Genomic DNA, 15,470 nt, shown 5'->3' on the forward strand with positions numbered 1-15,470 from the left:
GGTTCTTTATAGAATCTTTATGGAGAATGGTTGTATAAAGAACCTTTCTGTCACGTCCTGACCAGTATAAGGGGTTATTTGTTATTGTAGTTTGGTCAGGATGTGGCAGGGGGTGTTTGTTTAGAGTGTTTCGGGGTTTGTTGGGCTATATTCATATTTAAGAGGGATGTTTGTTTAGAGTGTTTCGGGGTTTGTTGGGCTATGTTCTTTGTTAGTCTATTTCTATGTTAGTTCTAGTATGTATATTTCTATGTGATGTTTATTGGGTGGACCTTCAATTGGAAGCAGCTCCTCCTCGTTGCTCCTAATTGAAGGTCCTATTTAAGAGGGGTGTTTTTCTATGGGATTTGTGGGTAGTTGTTCCTTGTTTAGTGTTTGTTGCACCTGACAGGACTGTTTCGTTTTGTTATTTTTTATGTATACGTATTTAGTAGTTTCTCCTTCTTCAAAATAAAAAGAAGATGAGTATACATATTCCCGCTGCGTTTTGGTCCAATCCATACGACAACCGTGACACTTTCTCAATCTGAAAAGTTCTTTATAGATCCTTTTGAAGAACAATAGTTTATTTATGCTGGTCAGTGTTTTGCATTAACTGACAAGTTGAATCAACCTTTAGAACCGCTGGGGGTCTCCAAGGTGAGAGTCAAACATTCTCATTTAACACAGCCATACAAGAATCTTTCACAAAACACCATCATTAAACACAGTCATACAATTTTATGGCATAACACATTAGATAAACTGGAAGGACACTCTCACTCACGGTTGCACAAAAAGAGCTATGAGTAAACTACGCCCGAAACTATTTGAATGAGCTGAATGTATGAACACCATACAGCCATGAAGATGACACTGTTCATCCATGCAGTCTGAGGTTCATACACTAATGTAAGTAGGGGTATTACATATTTGTATATGATTAGATGATGTAGAGTAGCATAATAGTAGGTGTATAGTAGTATTTTATATACACGTCTACACATGCTATGCACACATATCACACCCACACAATTTTGGTTTACCTGAGAGTGAAGGTGTGCTGGGGAGCGAGGCCTGGCTGGTGGACAAGTCCAGGTTGGGGTGAAAGGTCAGCTGACAGGGTGATTCCAGATCCTTCCAGAAGCACAGTGACACTGTGAGGGAGGAGGCACTGGGCCTCGGCCGTGAAGGTCAGGGAGAGGAGCTGGCCATAGCTCAGGAGATGGTTCCCCAGGAACTTCTCTACAGGAGCAGAGAGACAGACAGACAGAAGGGTCAGGGGATAACCATGCAGGCTTTTAGCTATCTCACATCCTGTCAGAGAGAAAGAGATAGAGAGTCTTTGTGTGTTTCACAAGTTCAGCTTCTCGCCATCTGACAAACATGCTGGACGGGGTAGTAGTGTTGAATGAGAGTTTTGGCTTTTGGTGTTTATGAGAGAGAGAGAGAGAGAGAGAGAGAGAGAGTGTGCATGTGTGTGTGTAGTGGAGTGCGAGGGACAAGGCTCTTGTAACCCACAGAGATCACAGTGGGAGTCTGGCTGTAATTACCCTTCGTCTTATCTCTGGCTCATTACAGCACATTAACACCACTTCAAAGAGCTACACACGCACGCATGCGCATGTACAGGCACACACTCTACAAACCAGCATACTCACTGCATACACAATGATCAGCACCCAGGGAACCCAAATACACTTTAATAAAAGAACACATGGGGAAAACTATCCCTGAAAAAAACTACATTTTGAGTTATGGGTGGGTGGGTGAGGAGGAGGATGCAGAAGATCCTGTTTACAGAAATATGTGAACATGAAGCACTATGATAGATAAGGAAAGGTGGACTGGCATTTCATCATTCAAGATTGATTACAGCAATAAAAACAGGAATCCACCTTAAAAAAGGCAGATGTTTTTCAGTAAGGCAATACACAACAGCATAATCTGCCACAGTATGAATGATACTCTAGCAGGCCTGGGGCTCTATTCAATCTGTGTCGCTGAAGAGTAACAGACTGCGCAATAGAAATGTAAATGCAATTTCTATTCGAACTGACATATGCAGCATTGACCGTGAATGCATTTTCCACTACGACGCTAACATTGCCTTCAAATTTCAGTCACGTTGTAACACTGAACTTCTGTGATGCAGATTGAATAGAGGCCCTGGATTCAAATACTATTTAAAATCTTTCAAACGCTTTGAGCGTTTGCTTTAGCCTCCCTGGAGGTTGACTGGGCTTGCACTTTTGGGACTTATATATTGGTTCCATTGCAAAAGGCAAGCTCAATTAAATAGTATTTTAACCCAGGTCTGTGTTTCAGCTGTTAGTCTGTGTGGCTGGCTGAGGTAGTGTGTTTTGAGTGTAATGGTGTGGGTCATGCATCCTGGTCTCTCCTGGTGGTGTCAGGGCTGCAGTAGACACACACACAAACACACACAGCTGTCCGCTATCTTCACAGTCACATCGGATCTGAATCCAGGACCAGCCCTTATCCTGTTAGGGCTAGGGGGCAGTATTTACACGGCCGGATAAAAAACGTACCTGATTTAATCTGGTTATTACTACTGCCCAGAAACTAGAATATGCATATAATTATGGATAGAAAACACCCTAAAGTTTCTAAAACTGTTTGAATGGTGTCTGTGAGTATAACAGAACTCATATGGCAGGCAAAAACCTGAGAAGATTCCTTACAGGAAGTGGCCTGTCTGACAAGTTCTTGTTCTTCTTGACTCTCTTTATTGAAAACTGAGGATCTTTGCTGTAACGTGACACTTCCTACGGCTCCCATAGGCTCTCAGAACCTGGGAAAAAGCTGAATGATGTAATTCCAGCCCCTGGCTGAAAAACATTAGCGCCTTTGGTAAGTGGTCTATCAGAGGACAATGAGACTGAGGCGCGTGCACGAGGCGACCCCATGTTTTTATTTTCTCTCTCTTTGTACTAAAACACAGATTCCCGGTTGGAATATTATCGCTTTTTTACGAGAAAAATTGCATGAAAATTGATTTTAAACAGCGGTTGACATGCTTCGAAGTACGGGAATGTAATATTTAGAATTTTTTTGTCACGAAACGAGTCGGGCGCGTAAATCTGACTTTGGTGAGGGCTAAACTTGGTGGGTGTCTAAATAGCTAGCTCTGTGATGCCGGGCTATCTACTTAGAATATTGCAAAATGTGCTTTCACCGAAAAGCTTTTTTAAAATCGGACATAGCGAGTGCATAGAGGAGTTCTGTATCTATAATTCTTAACCTGTTGGGTCTAGGGGGCAGCATTTGCACGTCTGGATAAAAAAAATGTACCCGATTTAATCTGGTTACTAATCCTACCCAGTAACTAGAATATGCATATACTTATTATATATGGATAGAAAACACTCTAAAGTTTCCAAAACTGTTTGAATGGTGTCTGTGAGTATAACAGAACTCATTTGGCAGGCAAAACCCTGAGACATTTTCTGACAGGAAGTGGATACCTGATGTGTTGTATTGACTTTAAACCTATCCCATTGAAAAACACAGGGGTTTAGGAATATTTTGGCACTTCCTATTGCTTCCACTAGATGTCACCAGCCTTTACAAAGTGTTTTGAGTCTTCTGGAGGGAGATCTGACCGAACAAGAGCCATGGAACGATGATGGCCCATTAGACACCTTGCGCGCGAGTTCATCTTGGGTACCCTCGTTCCAATACGTTATAAAAGAGTATGCATTCGTCCACCTTGAATATTATTCATGTTCTGGTTAAAAAAGGCCCTAATGATTTATGCTATACAACGTTTGACATGTTTGAACGAACGGAAATATATTTTTTCCCCTCGTTCATGACGAGAAGTCCGGCTGGCTTACATCATGTGCTAACGAGACGGAGATTTTTGGACATAAATGATGAGCTTTTTTGAACAAAACTACATTCGTTATGGACCTGTGATACCTGGAAGTGACATCTGATGAAGAGAATCAAAGGTAATGGATTATTTACATAGTATTTTCGATTTTAGATCTCCCCAACATGACGTCTAGTCTGTATCGCAACGCGTATTTTTCTGGGCGCAGTGTTCAGATTATTGCAAAGTGTGATTTCCCAGTAAGGTTATTTTTAAATCTGGCAAGTTGATTGCGTTCAAGAGATGTAAATCTATAATTCTTTAAATGACAATATAATATTTTACCAATGTTTTCTAATTTTAATTATTTAATTTGTTACGCTGACTTGACTGCCGGTTATTGGAGGGAAACGATTTCCTCAACATCAATGCCATAGTAAAACGCTGTTTTTGGATATAAATATGAACTTGATAGAACTAAAAATGCATGCATTGTCTAACATAATGTCCTAGGAGTGTCATCTGATGGAGATTGTAAAAGGTTAGTGCATCATTTTAGCTGGTTTTATGGTTTTGGTGACCCTGTCTTTGACTTGACAAAACATTACACACAACTCTTGTAAATGTACTGTCCTAACATACTCTAAATTTATGCTTTCGCCGTAAAACCTTTTTGAAATCGTAAAACGTGGTTAGATTAAGGAGATGTTTATCTTTCAAATGGTGTAACATAGTTGTATTTTTGAAAAATTTGAATTTTGACATTTATTTGGATTCAAATTTGCCGCTCTTGAAATGCACCTGCTGTTGATGGAGTGCACCACGGGTGGCACGCTAGCGTCCCACCTAGCCCCAAGAGGTTAAAATAATTGTTATGTTTTTTGTGAACGTTTATCGTGAGTAATTTAGTAAATTCACCGGAAGTTTGCGGGGGGTATGCTAGTTCTGAACGTCACATGCTAATGTTTAAAGTTGGTTTTTGATATAAATATGAACTTGATTGAACAAAACATGCATTATTGTATAACATAATGTCCTAAGATTGTCATCTGATGAAGATCATCAAAGGTTAGTGCTGCATTTAGCTGTGGTTTGGGTTTATGTGACATTATATGCTAGCTTGAAAAATGGGTGTCTGATTATTTCTGGCTGGGTACTCTGCTGACATAATCTAATGTTTTGCTTTCGTTGTAAAGCCTTTTTGAAATCGGACAGTGTGGTTAGATTAACGAGAGTCTTGTCTTTAAAATGGTGTAAAATAGTCATATGTTTGAGAAATTGAAGTAATAGCATTTCTAAGGTATTTGAATAACGCGCCACGGGATTCCACTGGCTGTTACGTAGGTGGGACGAAATCGTCCCACTGGCCCTAGAGAAGTTATCTTCTCCATCACATTGCTCGTCGCCGGATGAATGCTCTCTGGGCAGATTTGTCATGTTTTTGCCTGACCTGCCCCAGGTTGATGTACTGGGTATATGGGCTGATGTGCTTTTGGTCGACTTTCTCTGACCCTATTGTCTGACTAGTGGGTACTGTTGTGCGTTTTACTGTTAGTTGCTTTGGATATTCAAGAGGTGATTCACTTGGTACCCTTAAAATGTTAGACCTACGTCAGGGACACTCAATCACAAATCAATTCATAGGCACTTGTGTTTATCTAAGAGGTTTGAGTAATTAAGTTACATGGTGTATTTTCCACCTAGCCTATCAGATGGCATGGTGTAGATACTGCCATATTGCTTATACTCATCCAGTCCTCTCAGATCTACATAAGTGCCAATGGGGGTGTAAAGGATTTTTTATGTTTGTGCTTTTCTTATAACTAATTTCTGTGTTCTATTCATGTGCTGTTCTATAAACCAATTTCTGTGTTCATGCAAGTGGCTGACTGTAAAAATCCTCACTATCAGTAGAAGCAATTCGGCAGTACGCCCAGACCTTGTTTTGAGAACGAAAAAAATATATCTCAGTTTCAAGGTCTCAGCTTAGAGAGAAAGAAGCCTCATGAGGTATTGGTCTGTCACATGGATGAAACAAAATGATTAATGATTAATTAATGATTAATTCATCATGCTAAATCATGCAAATATAACTTGTCTGTGTATAGCCGTATATAAGACAACTGCTGGGACTGCTCAGTCAGAGCTTCTGACAGACATTCACTGTGGTGCATTAAGTTTGTTGGAACCTCTCCAGCGCGCTGATAAATAACAATTATTCATTTAATATTGTCTTTGAGTGTCCCTGTGTAAAAATTTCCACGACAGGGGTTTGATGGTGGGATTAGGCAGGAAAATGAAGTCATCTCACAGGATGAAAGACTCAGCGCTGCCCCCTCTGGTTGGTCCTCCAGTGTTTTATTATGACACCCCCAGAACCCCACTGGGTGACTGGAACTCTCACTGTGATCACATCAAGATGGCATTCTACCATTAGAATAGATTTGTATTCATTGGTTTATCACAGGAGAGTAATTGAAAAGAGACAACAGCTAAAAATGTGGACCTCTGTGTGAGTCAGAATGACAGTGTTTCTGATTGCACTAAGAAGACGTGCGTGAAAGCAGTAGGTGTGTGTGTTTCTGTTTGTGTGTATGGTTGAGTGTGTGTGTGTGTGTTTTGAGTGTGAAAATAAATAATTGTTCACTTTCTTTTCTCTGTGACGTGCTCAACCTGAACCACGACTGACCTCCTTCCACTGACACACAAAGTCCCCGTCACGATGCCTGACACCCCAGTCACATTTAGTGAACGGTAGAGGAACCCTGAGATCAATCGAGCGTTTAGACTCTCCAAACCAATTAAATCAACTCCATTTCAATTAGATGGCCACCGTTTCAAACAAACAACTTTAAGTCCCATAGAGGCCTCTAACTTACATCGATCACTGTGCAGCAATACCTGAACAGACAAACTAACTTCACCCAGCAGGGAGAGAGAGAGAAAGAGAGCAAGAGAGAGAGAGAGAGACCAAACCGGGCCAAGTGTGAATCCAGTAACCTGCTCTACATAGTCTGCAGCAGTGTTTCCCAACTCCAGTCCTCCATTACCCCCAACAGCACATTTTTGTTGTAGCCCTGGACAACAACAAAAAACAAAACCTGATTCAACTAATTGAGGGCCTGGTGATTAGTTGACAAGTTGAATCAGGTGTGCTTGCCCAGGGCTACGACACAAATGTGCGCTGTTGGAGATACTCAAGGACTGGAGCTGGGAACCATTGGTCTACAGGTGCAGCATAGCTAGGGACATGATTACATGGAGAACAGGCAGAAAGACGACACCACCTGGTGCACAAAGACATTCAGGATCTATTAGACCATGCTGCACCCTGGTAACACACGCAATGTTAGCTTAAAAAAAGAAACAGACCCCAAAAACGTAATCTACTTTGTGGGTGTGATAGAGTCTCTTGAATGTTTCTTGACCCCAATCCGTGTGGTGGTAAATTAATTTTCTTTCACAGGGATCTTGAACATTCTGGGACTCACATCCAATCAGGGATCAGGGGGAAGGTTAGTCTTGAACGTTCTGGGGCTCACATTCAATCATGGATAAGAGTAGTGGTTTGTCCTGAATGTGCAGGGACTCACATCCAATCAGGGATCAGGGTGTTGCTTGTCCTGAAAGTTATGGGGCTCACATCCAATCAGGGATCAGGGTGCTGGTTTGTCTGGAAAGTTCTGGGGCTCACATCCAATCAGGGTGAAAGTTTGTCCTAAGCGTTCTAAGGCTCACATTCAATTAGGGATAAGGGTGGTATTTTATAATAAACGTTCTACAGCTCACATCCAGCCTAGAGGACATATGCTGAAAACTGTCCCTCTCTCTTTTTCTCTCCCTAGTCCTTTTGTGCTGTCCCTTCCTCTCTTGGATTTCCATGTTAGCACCATGGCCTGGTGTAGATATGAATATGATCCTGCACCATGTCAGGCCCTAGGGCACAGGTGGCTGGTTCTGGAGGAGGGGTGTTAGCTACCTGTTGGACCCTTGAGCATGGAGGATTGGAGAGGAGAAGCCTGCAACTTGAATTGCCATGTCAGTGATTAGAGAGGCTGTTGAGGAAAGTGGTTTTGGCTTGGAATCTATGATAGAATCTGGCAGCAGGCTTCACTCAAGTGTTCAATCTGTTGACAAGTGCTGTGTCGCCGTAGGAACGTGACCTTTCTACTACGTGTCAACTAGCAGCAATCTTTTCTTGGCCAAGAGGAAGCGGACAAGTCTGGAGGTAAATTAATTTGCTTTTCACTTTCACTCTCTGTAACTCCCTCATAGCCTTCTCTATCTCTTTGAAAGACTCCAGCTGAACATCGCTGGATAATGCTCCGAGTAATCCGACCTGAGTTTCCTCCATTGTATATCGAGGATTGTGTTCCTTGGCACTGCAGTGTTGCCTGGTACTTCTGGAAGCCGGGTAGAAACACGTCGATCCCCAACACTTCTCTCTGTTCTCATTACACTAAGACACATCCTGATCTGATTCTAGACATAGCCAGGCGTAAAAAGAGACGCACTGCAATAAGCGACAAATAGATGAATAAGAATCAGAGAAATTGCTTTCCATCTCCGTGTTGTTTGGTAGCAGAGCATTGTCACTCAGAATTATCTTCCGCTTTAGCGAGAAACGCTGCCGGAGGATTATTGCACAAACAGGGAGAAAGAAAGAAAGAGAGAGGGCAAGAGAGAGAGAGAAAGAGAGAAATCCTTTGCATATCCTTGCAGCCTGCCCCTCCGCTCTAATCTTTAAAGTAACTGTACACATGAGGAAAAAAAGGCAGGGAGAAAATGAGATCATTAAAAGCGACGGCGGGGCAAGAGATCTCCATATTTTACTACGCTGCAAAACAACACAAACAAGTGCTGTGCCGGCGAGATAAGGGGACGGGCTTGAACACGAATCACTATGTGGTGGCCTTCAGAGACACTAGAGTGATGGACGAGCTTCAAGAAAACAGCAAACTAAACACATTAATAAATAAACAATCTAAACATATCCAAGTTGACTTAACAACATATAAGAAACTCAAAATATATCCCCCGAAACGGACCCAGTCATTTTCCCTCCCAGGCGTTTTCTGTGATCTTAGGCTTTTCATGCTTGGGTTCTTAAAAAGACGCCTGTCTAAATGAACATACATAAAACCATCAGGATGTGTTGGTAGCTAATGGGATTTCTGTTTCTGTTTCTCTATATCTATGTTGATTGCTGATTCGCTAGGCTTGATCCTTGGTGCAGTGAGTAGCCACCTTGAGCTTAGGCAGGCTGATTTCCACTTTGTTGTTCTTCCAGCATGGCCAAGACATCCAATTCCATCAGGCCTATTCTCTCTTGGGGCTCCAGATACATGACTGCGTCCCAAATGGCAAACTATTCCCTATTTAGTGTACTACTTTTGACCAGTGCCCATAGAGAATAGGGTAACATTTGGGACGCAACCAGAGAGAGAGCCCCTAACTCCTGTAGCGGGGACAGCTATAAATGTTATATGCTAATGGTAATGATAAGAGTCTGCTGTGAGAAAATGGTGTCGCAGTTAACCCGCTTTATGACCTTATTGGGCAATGCTATGGGGAATTGTTCAATCAAACAAAGGAATAATCTCGAGTAACAAGCCAAGGGTATTATAGGTGGCAGACGGTAATATGATTGACATATTAGATGTCTGAGCTCTCTCCGAGCAGAATCTTCATGTATTTGTTCCTCATCCCGGAAGCGCACACACTTCTCCTATAAACTCTAGGGCCAAGAGTTTTTCTTGGTCAGGTAATATGGTCTGGAAAAACTCCAGGTCCTACTGATATCTCACCTTAAAGTTGACATTAGCTCTTTGTGTGTGTGTGTGTGTGTGTGTGTGTGTGTGTGTGTGTGTTTCGGCTGTGCCTCTCTCACCTGGAGCTCTGTAGAAGCCCAGGTCATCCTCACTGAGTGGTAGCAGGTAGACCTCACCTTCCTTCCACAGCAGAGGGTACTCCTGTCCCCCAGAGAACTGTCCAGACCAGCGGTCTGGGTCTGCAGAGGGTGGGGGGAGGGGGGGGGGGGCATGGCAGAATGACTCAGGATGATAACCACAATATAAGTGGTTCACAATTCACCAATAGTTATTAGCTGAATGCAGTACTTTTAAGATAATCATTATTGGCTGAATACCTTCAAGGAAGTCAGAAGTGATGTTGATAGCCGCATGGTGATTGGAGGATCTGCAGGCCAATGAGTGTCCGAAGCAGAAACATGACGTGCAGCCAGCTGGGTTGTTCTCCTGCAGGTTGAAGGAGCCTGGCTTGCACCTGCACAAACACACACACACACACACGCATGCACAAAACACATTGTCATTATATGCTTCATCACTGCAGCTTGTTGGGGCTAATCTCTCCATATTGTGGAGCAAGTTCAGAGAGCATCACTAGGCCCTGTGAGTCAGGTCGTATGAGACGATCTGCCAAGTGAACATGTGTTGCTGTCTGTGCTGCAGTGTTGGGGCATAGAGAGGCGGCCGAGGCCAATCCCCCCCAGCTGATGTCACACTGTGATACACTACCTCCAGAGAGACTGTAGAGGAGACAAGTTGTGTGTTTGTGTGTGTAGAGGAGCGAGGTGTGTGTGCGTTTGGTTATGTGAGAGTGCGATCTGAGTATGTGCGTGGGTGGTGTTCAGAAACATGACTATGTAAGTCACATCAGGGGAAAGAGTGTCCTTGTTCAATGGAGCATGAAATAACACACAACACAACAAAATAAACAAGCTAGAAAACAAGAAAAATAATTCAACACTGGGGATCGTCTCATGGCTGCGTATTTTGCTAATATCAAACTCGTGATTTGTTTGTGTTTTGTCTGTCTAATCATGTAAATCTTAGAGAGCAGCATTTTCACTGAAGGGAAAGGGAATGTTTTCAACTGATGTACAACATGCCATTGCATCAGATTTAGCTAATTTCCATCCATAGTCCTTGGTTGATACTGTACGTGTCCTAACTGTCTATGAATAAAAGTCTACTACCATTTACACCGTGTATAATCATCTCGGAAAAATGTACTCGTCTGTTATCATGAACCTGTTTTCAATGGGTTACCATGCCGACTCAAAACAGTTTGTCAAAGAGGGGTGCCATAAAATGTCAAAGAGATGTTTTGTTTAACAATGGCAGAGGGCAGCATCAAGGTTTAATCCAGTACTCCACTGTACTAACAATATGAAATGTTAGCTACCATTGTTAACTGAACAAAGAGCTAGACACTAAAAACTGCTACTGTGGTAACCGTGAGGTATTATGTTATTTCAGGTGACACAGTAGCATATCACGGGTCACCTGTCACATGTCTATTTTTCCTTGATCTTTTTTGAAGAAAGAACAGCACAATATAAAAGCCACCTGTCACACGCCTGTCCCTCCACGTTATCCTTGCAGTGACAACCTCCGTCCAGCGTAGAGCAGATGCCAACACTGCCCCTGGTTTCACAGTCACACGACCTGCGGAGAAACGATAACAACATCCTGTTAAGGTCAATGTTCAGCCAGAGGTCAAACTGGCCATAACGTCATGGGGCACTTAGGTTAAGACATATGTAAGAAAGTTGGAATAGATATTTGGTTGAGTATTTGGTCGAGTGAGTCTTTGTTTCAGTGTACACATTGCGGGGCGGCACGTAGCCTAGCGGTTAAGCACGTTGGGCCAGTAAACGGAAGGTTGCTGGTTAGAATCCCAGAGCTGACTAGATAAAAGATCTGGCGATGTGCCCTTGAGCAAGGCACTTAACCCTAATTAAGAGCGTCTGCTAAAATATTCACATTGTTTCCTTGATTAATTATGCTGATAAGGGGTGTGCAGTCTTCGCTTACTCTTTTTCGCACACATACACACGCTGAAAATAGCCTGATCACCGACCGTGATTGGTTAAGTGGGGTCACTGCTGTGTCAATCAAAAGCTTTGTTCTATGAAACATGTTTAATCATCTTCATTGATTGATTGTTTTCCTCCAGAACTGTAACACAGAATCAATATTTTAACGAGGTTGCTATTAAGAATAATTCAATTATCCCCTGGGCAGGCTTCTACTCTGTTCTGCTCTACTGGCCTGCATAATTCACACCTCACTTCACTGCAGAACACTGGAAGACTGAGGTTGGGATGGAGAGAGAGAGAAATGATGGCGAGGGATGGAGGGAGAGGGAGAGAGGGATTGACAGGAAGAAGGAGAGAAGGATTGGGAGGGAGAGGGAGGAAGCGGGAGAGAGGGATGGAGACACACACACACACTACATACGCTCAAACACACAAAACACACACACATCCATATTGACATTAATGGACACACTTTCACACTCTTCACATGCTGCTGCTGCTCTGTTTATTATATATCCTGATTGCCTAGTCACTTTAACCTCTACCCACATGTACATGCTGTATTACCTCAATTACCTCAACTACCTCGTACCCCTGCACATTGACTCGGTACTGGTACTCCTTGTAAACAGCCTCCTTATTGTTTTTATTCTGTTACTATTTCCTTTTTATTTAGCAAAAATGTGTCTTACTTTTTAACTCTGCATTGTTGGGAATGGGCTGGTAAGTAAGCATTTCACTGTAAAGTCTACATCTGTTGTATTCACCGTATGTGATCAATAAAATTGGATTTTGATTTGATTTAAACATGGGTCATGCTGTAATATCAATATTTCCAGCACCCTGAGTCACCAGGCAATCCAGGAAATGGATTTGTGACAAATATTAAGGTCCAACAGACAGAGGCTGGTGCATAATGCAGGAGGTACGGTAGGAACAATTTGGTGGTAAGCGAGGAGTAGTGACTGTTTACTGTATCAAGGGGATAGTAATGACATTGAAAACAATGGCATTGTTAATAGTAGCAGGCAGCAGTAGTGATGAATTAGCAACAACAGCAGTGGGGTTGTTGCAAACTGGAAGAGGCTCCAAACTTTGGCATTCTGTTCAGCTCCAGCCCTGGTGTAAACCTCAACACTACTGAAACAGCCAAGGTCAGTGTCAGTATGGATGTGCTTCATGGCTAAAACCACTGCAGCATGTCAAAGCAAATACACACGATAACTAATATATGCACCTATCCAAGGTTGCGTTCAGGAGGGAGCAACGTACTACAACGTAATGTAATGAATAAAGCTGACATGATCATGTTTTCTACATGGCTGTTCTACTCAATAAATCTGAATGTTCCACTATCTTGTGGCCTTCTGAACGTGGTCGTAGGGTAGAGGCATACAGACAGAAAAAAAAAATCATAATTCTCTTTAAATGCATTGGTCTACTACTCTCCCTCTGTCATCAATGTGTTTGTTTATTTTCTGCGTGTGTGAGTGTGTGTGAGTGTGTGTCATGTGTGTGTGGGTGTGTTGCGTACCTGCAGCCACCAGGGCTGAGCGAGTGGAAGCCGGGTTGACAAGTGTCACACTTCTCCCCCGTCACACTGGGTCTGCACGTACACATCCCCTCTCCACCACACTGCAGACTCACAGAACCTAGGAGAGAGAGAGAGAGAGAGAGAGAGAGAGAGAGAGCAAGAGCAAGAGAGAGTATAAGTACAGAGGGGGAGGTCTACAATCAGTAGAGATAGAGAGTCAGTATGGAGTCTGGTGTGAGATTTTGATAATGTGGGATCTTAACTGCCAGCGCCCACACCGTTGCTATTACAAAGCCATTGTGGAAGGGACAGCCATTGTGCTTTCCTTAGCGGTCCCTAAGTGGTTGAGGTAGACTGCACACACCACACAAGGAAACAGGATCATGAGCCTAGAGAGCCTGGCACAAACCACATTATTACCATGATGATAATGATGATGAGTGTATGTGTGAGATATAATGCATTATCGACCTCCCGCACAACAAACTGCCATCATCCATATAGAGTGCCTTTTAGAAAATTCACATTCCTTGACATTTTTCTACATTTTGTTGTGTTACAGCATGAATTTAAAATGGTTTAAATGGAGAGTTCTTGTCACCGGCCTACACACAATACCCAATAATGTCTAACTGGGCTTACGGTTTGCGAAACATTGTAACCTAAACTCAGCAAAAAAAGGACCCTGTCTTTCAAAGATGATTCATAAAAATCCAAATAACTTCACAGATCTTCATTGTAAAGGGTTTAAACACCGTTTCCCAATCAATGAACCACAAACAATTAATGAACATGCATCTGTGGAACGGTCGTTAAGACACTAACAGCTTACAGACGTTAGGCAATTAAGGTCACAGTTATGAAAACTTAGGACACTAAAGAGGCCTTTCTACTGACTCTGAAAAACACCAAAGGAAAGATGCTCAGGGTCCCTGCTCATCTACATGAACGTGCCTTAAGCATGCTGCAAGGAGGCATGAGGACTGCAGATGTGGCCAGGGCAATAAATTGCAATGTCCATACTGTTAGACACCTAAGACAGTGCTACAGGGAGACAGGACGGACAGCTGATCGTCTTCGCAGTGGTACACCAAGTGTAACAACACCTGCACAGGATCGGTACATCCGAACATCACACCTACGTGACAGGTACAGGATGGCAACAACAACTGCCCGAGTTACACCAGGAACGTACAATCCCTCCATCAGTGCTCAGACTGTCCGCAATAGGCTGAGAGAGGCTGGACTGAAGACTTGTAGGCCTGTTGTAAGGCAGGTCCTCACCAGACATCACCGGCAACAATGTCACCTATGGGCACAAACCCATCATCGCTGGACCAGACAGGACTGGCAAAAAGTGCTCTTCACTGACAAGTTACGGTTTTGTCTCACCAGGGGTGATGGTCAGATTCGCATTTATCGTCAAAGTAATAAGCGTTACACCGAGGCCTGTACTCTGTAGCGGGATCGATTTGGAGGTGGAGGGTCCGTCATGGTCTGGGGCGGTGTGTCACAGCATCATCGGACTGAGCTTGCTGTCATTGCAGGCAATCTCAACGCTATGCGTTACAGGGAAGACATCCTCCTCCCTCATGTGGTACCCTTCCTGCAGGCTCATCCTGACATGACCCTCCAGCATGACAATGCCACCAGCCATACTGCTCGTTCTGTGCATGATTTCCTGCAAGACAGGAATGTCAGTGTTCTGCCATGGCCAGCAAAGAGCCCGGATCTCAATCCCATTGAGCGCGTCTGGGACCTGTTAGATTGGAGGGTGAGGGCTAGGGCCATTCACCCCAGAATTGTCCGGGAACTTGCAGGTGCCTTGGTGGAAGAGTGGGTTAACATGTCACAGCAAGAACTGGCAAATCGGGTGCAGTCCATGAGGAGGAGATGCACTGCAGTACTTAATGCAGCTGGTGGCCACACCAGATACTGAGAGTTACTTTTGATTTTGACCCCCCCTTTGTTCAGGGATACATTATTCCAATTCTGTTATTCACATGTCTGTGGAACTTTTTCAGTTGTTGTCTCAGTTGTTGAATCTTGTTATGTTCATACAAATATTTACATGTTAAGTTTGATGAAAAGAGTATCTGGTTGACAGTGAGTGGACATTTCTTTTTATGCTGAGTTTATATTTGAGACCAACGCTTGGCTGTGTAAGAAGCGTGCCTGTGTCTCTCACAGAACTGGTAAGAGATTCATTTTCTATGATCTCTCTACCGCTCTCTGCTCTGACAGACATGCATGAGCTTGCAACTCTCTCCAGTGTT

The 15,470-nt window shown here is 43.2% G+C and overlaps 1 protein-coding gene across 1 annotated transcript in view; it reads right to left on the minus strand.

The window, feature by feature from the left end:
* LOC106562972 (laminin subunit gamma-3) overlaps positions 1–15,470 on the minus strand; it is a 259,791-nt gene that overhangs the window by 119,415 nt on the left and 124,906 nt on the right. Inside the window, exons 6-10 of the mRNA XM_014128127.2 lie at positions 13,195–13,312; positions 11,188–11,286; positions 9,963–10,099; positions 9,705–9,824; positions 1,026–1,224 (exon numbers count right to left, since the gene is read on the minus strand). Coding sequence (XP_013983602.2) covers positions 1,026–1,224; positions 9,705–9,824; positions 9,963–10,099; positions 11,188–11,286; positions 13,195–13,312 — 673 coding nt within the window. The remainder of the gene's footprint in view (positions 1–1,025; positions 1,225–9,704; positions 9,825–9,962; positions 10,100–11,187; positions 11,287–13,194; positions 13,313–15,470) is intronic.

This window comes from Salmo salar, chromosome ssa11 (genome assembly GCF_905237065.1).
Source record: "Salmo salar chromosome ssa11, Ssal_v3.1, whole genome shotgun sequence".
NCBI lineage: Eukaryota > Metazoa > Chordata > Actinopteri > Salmoniformes > Salmonidae > Salmo > Salmo salar.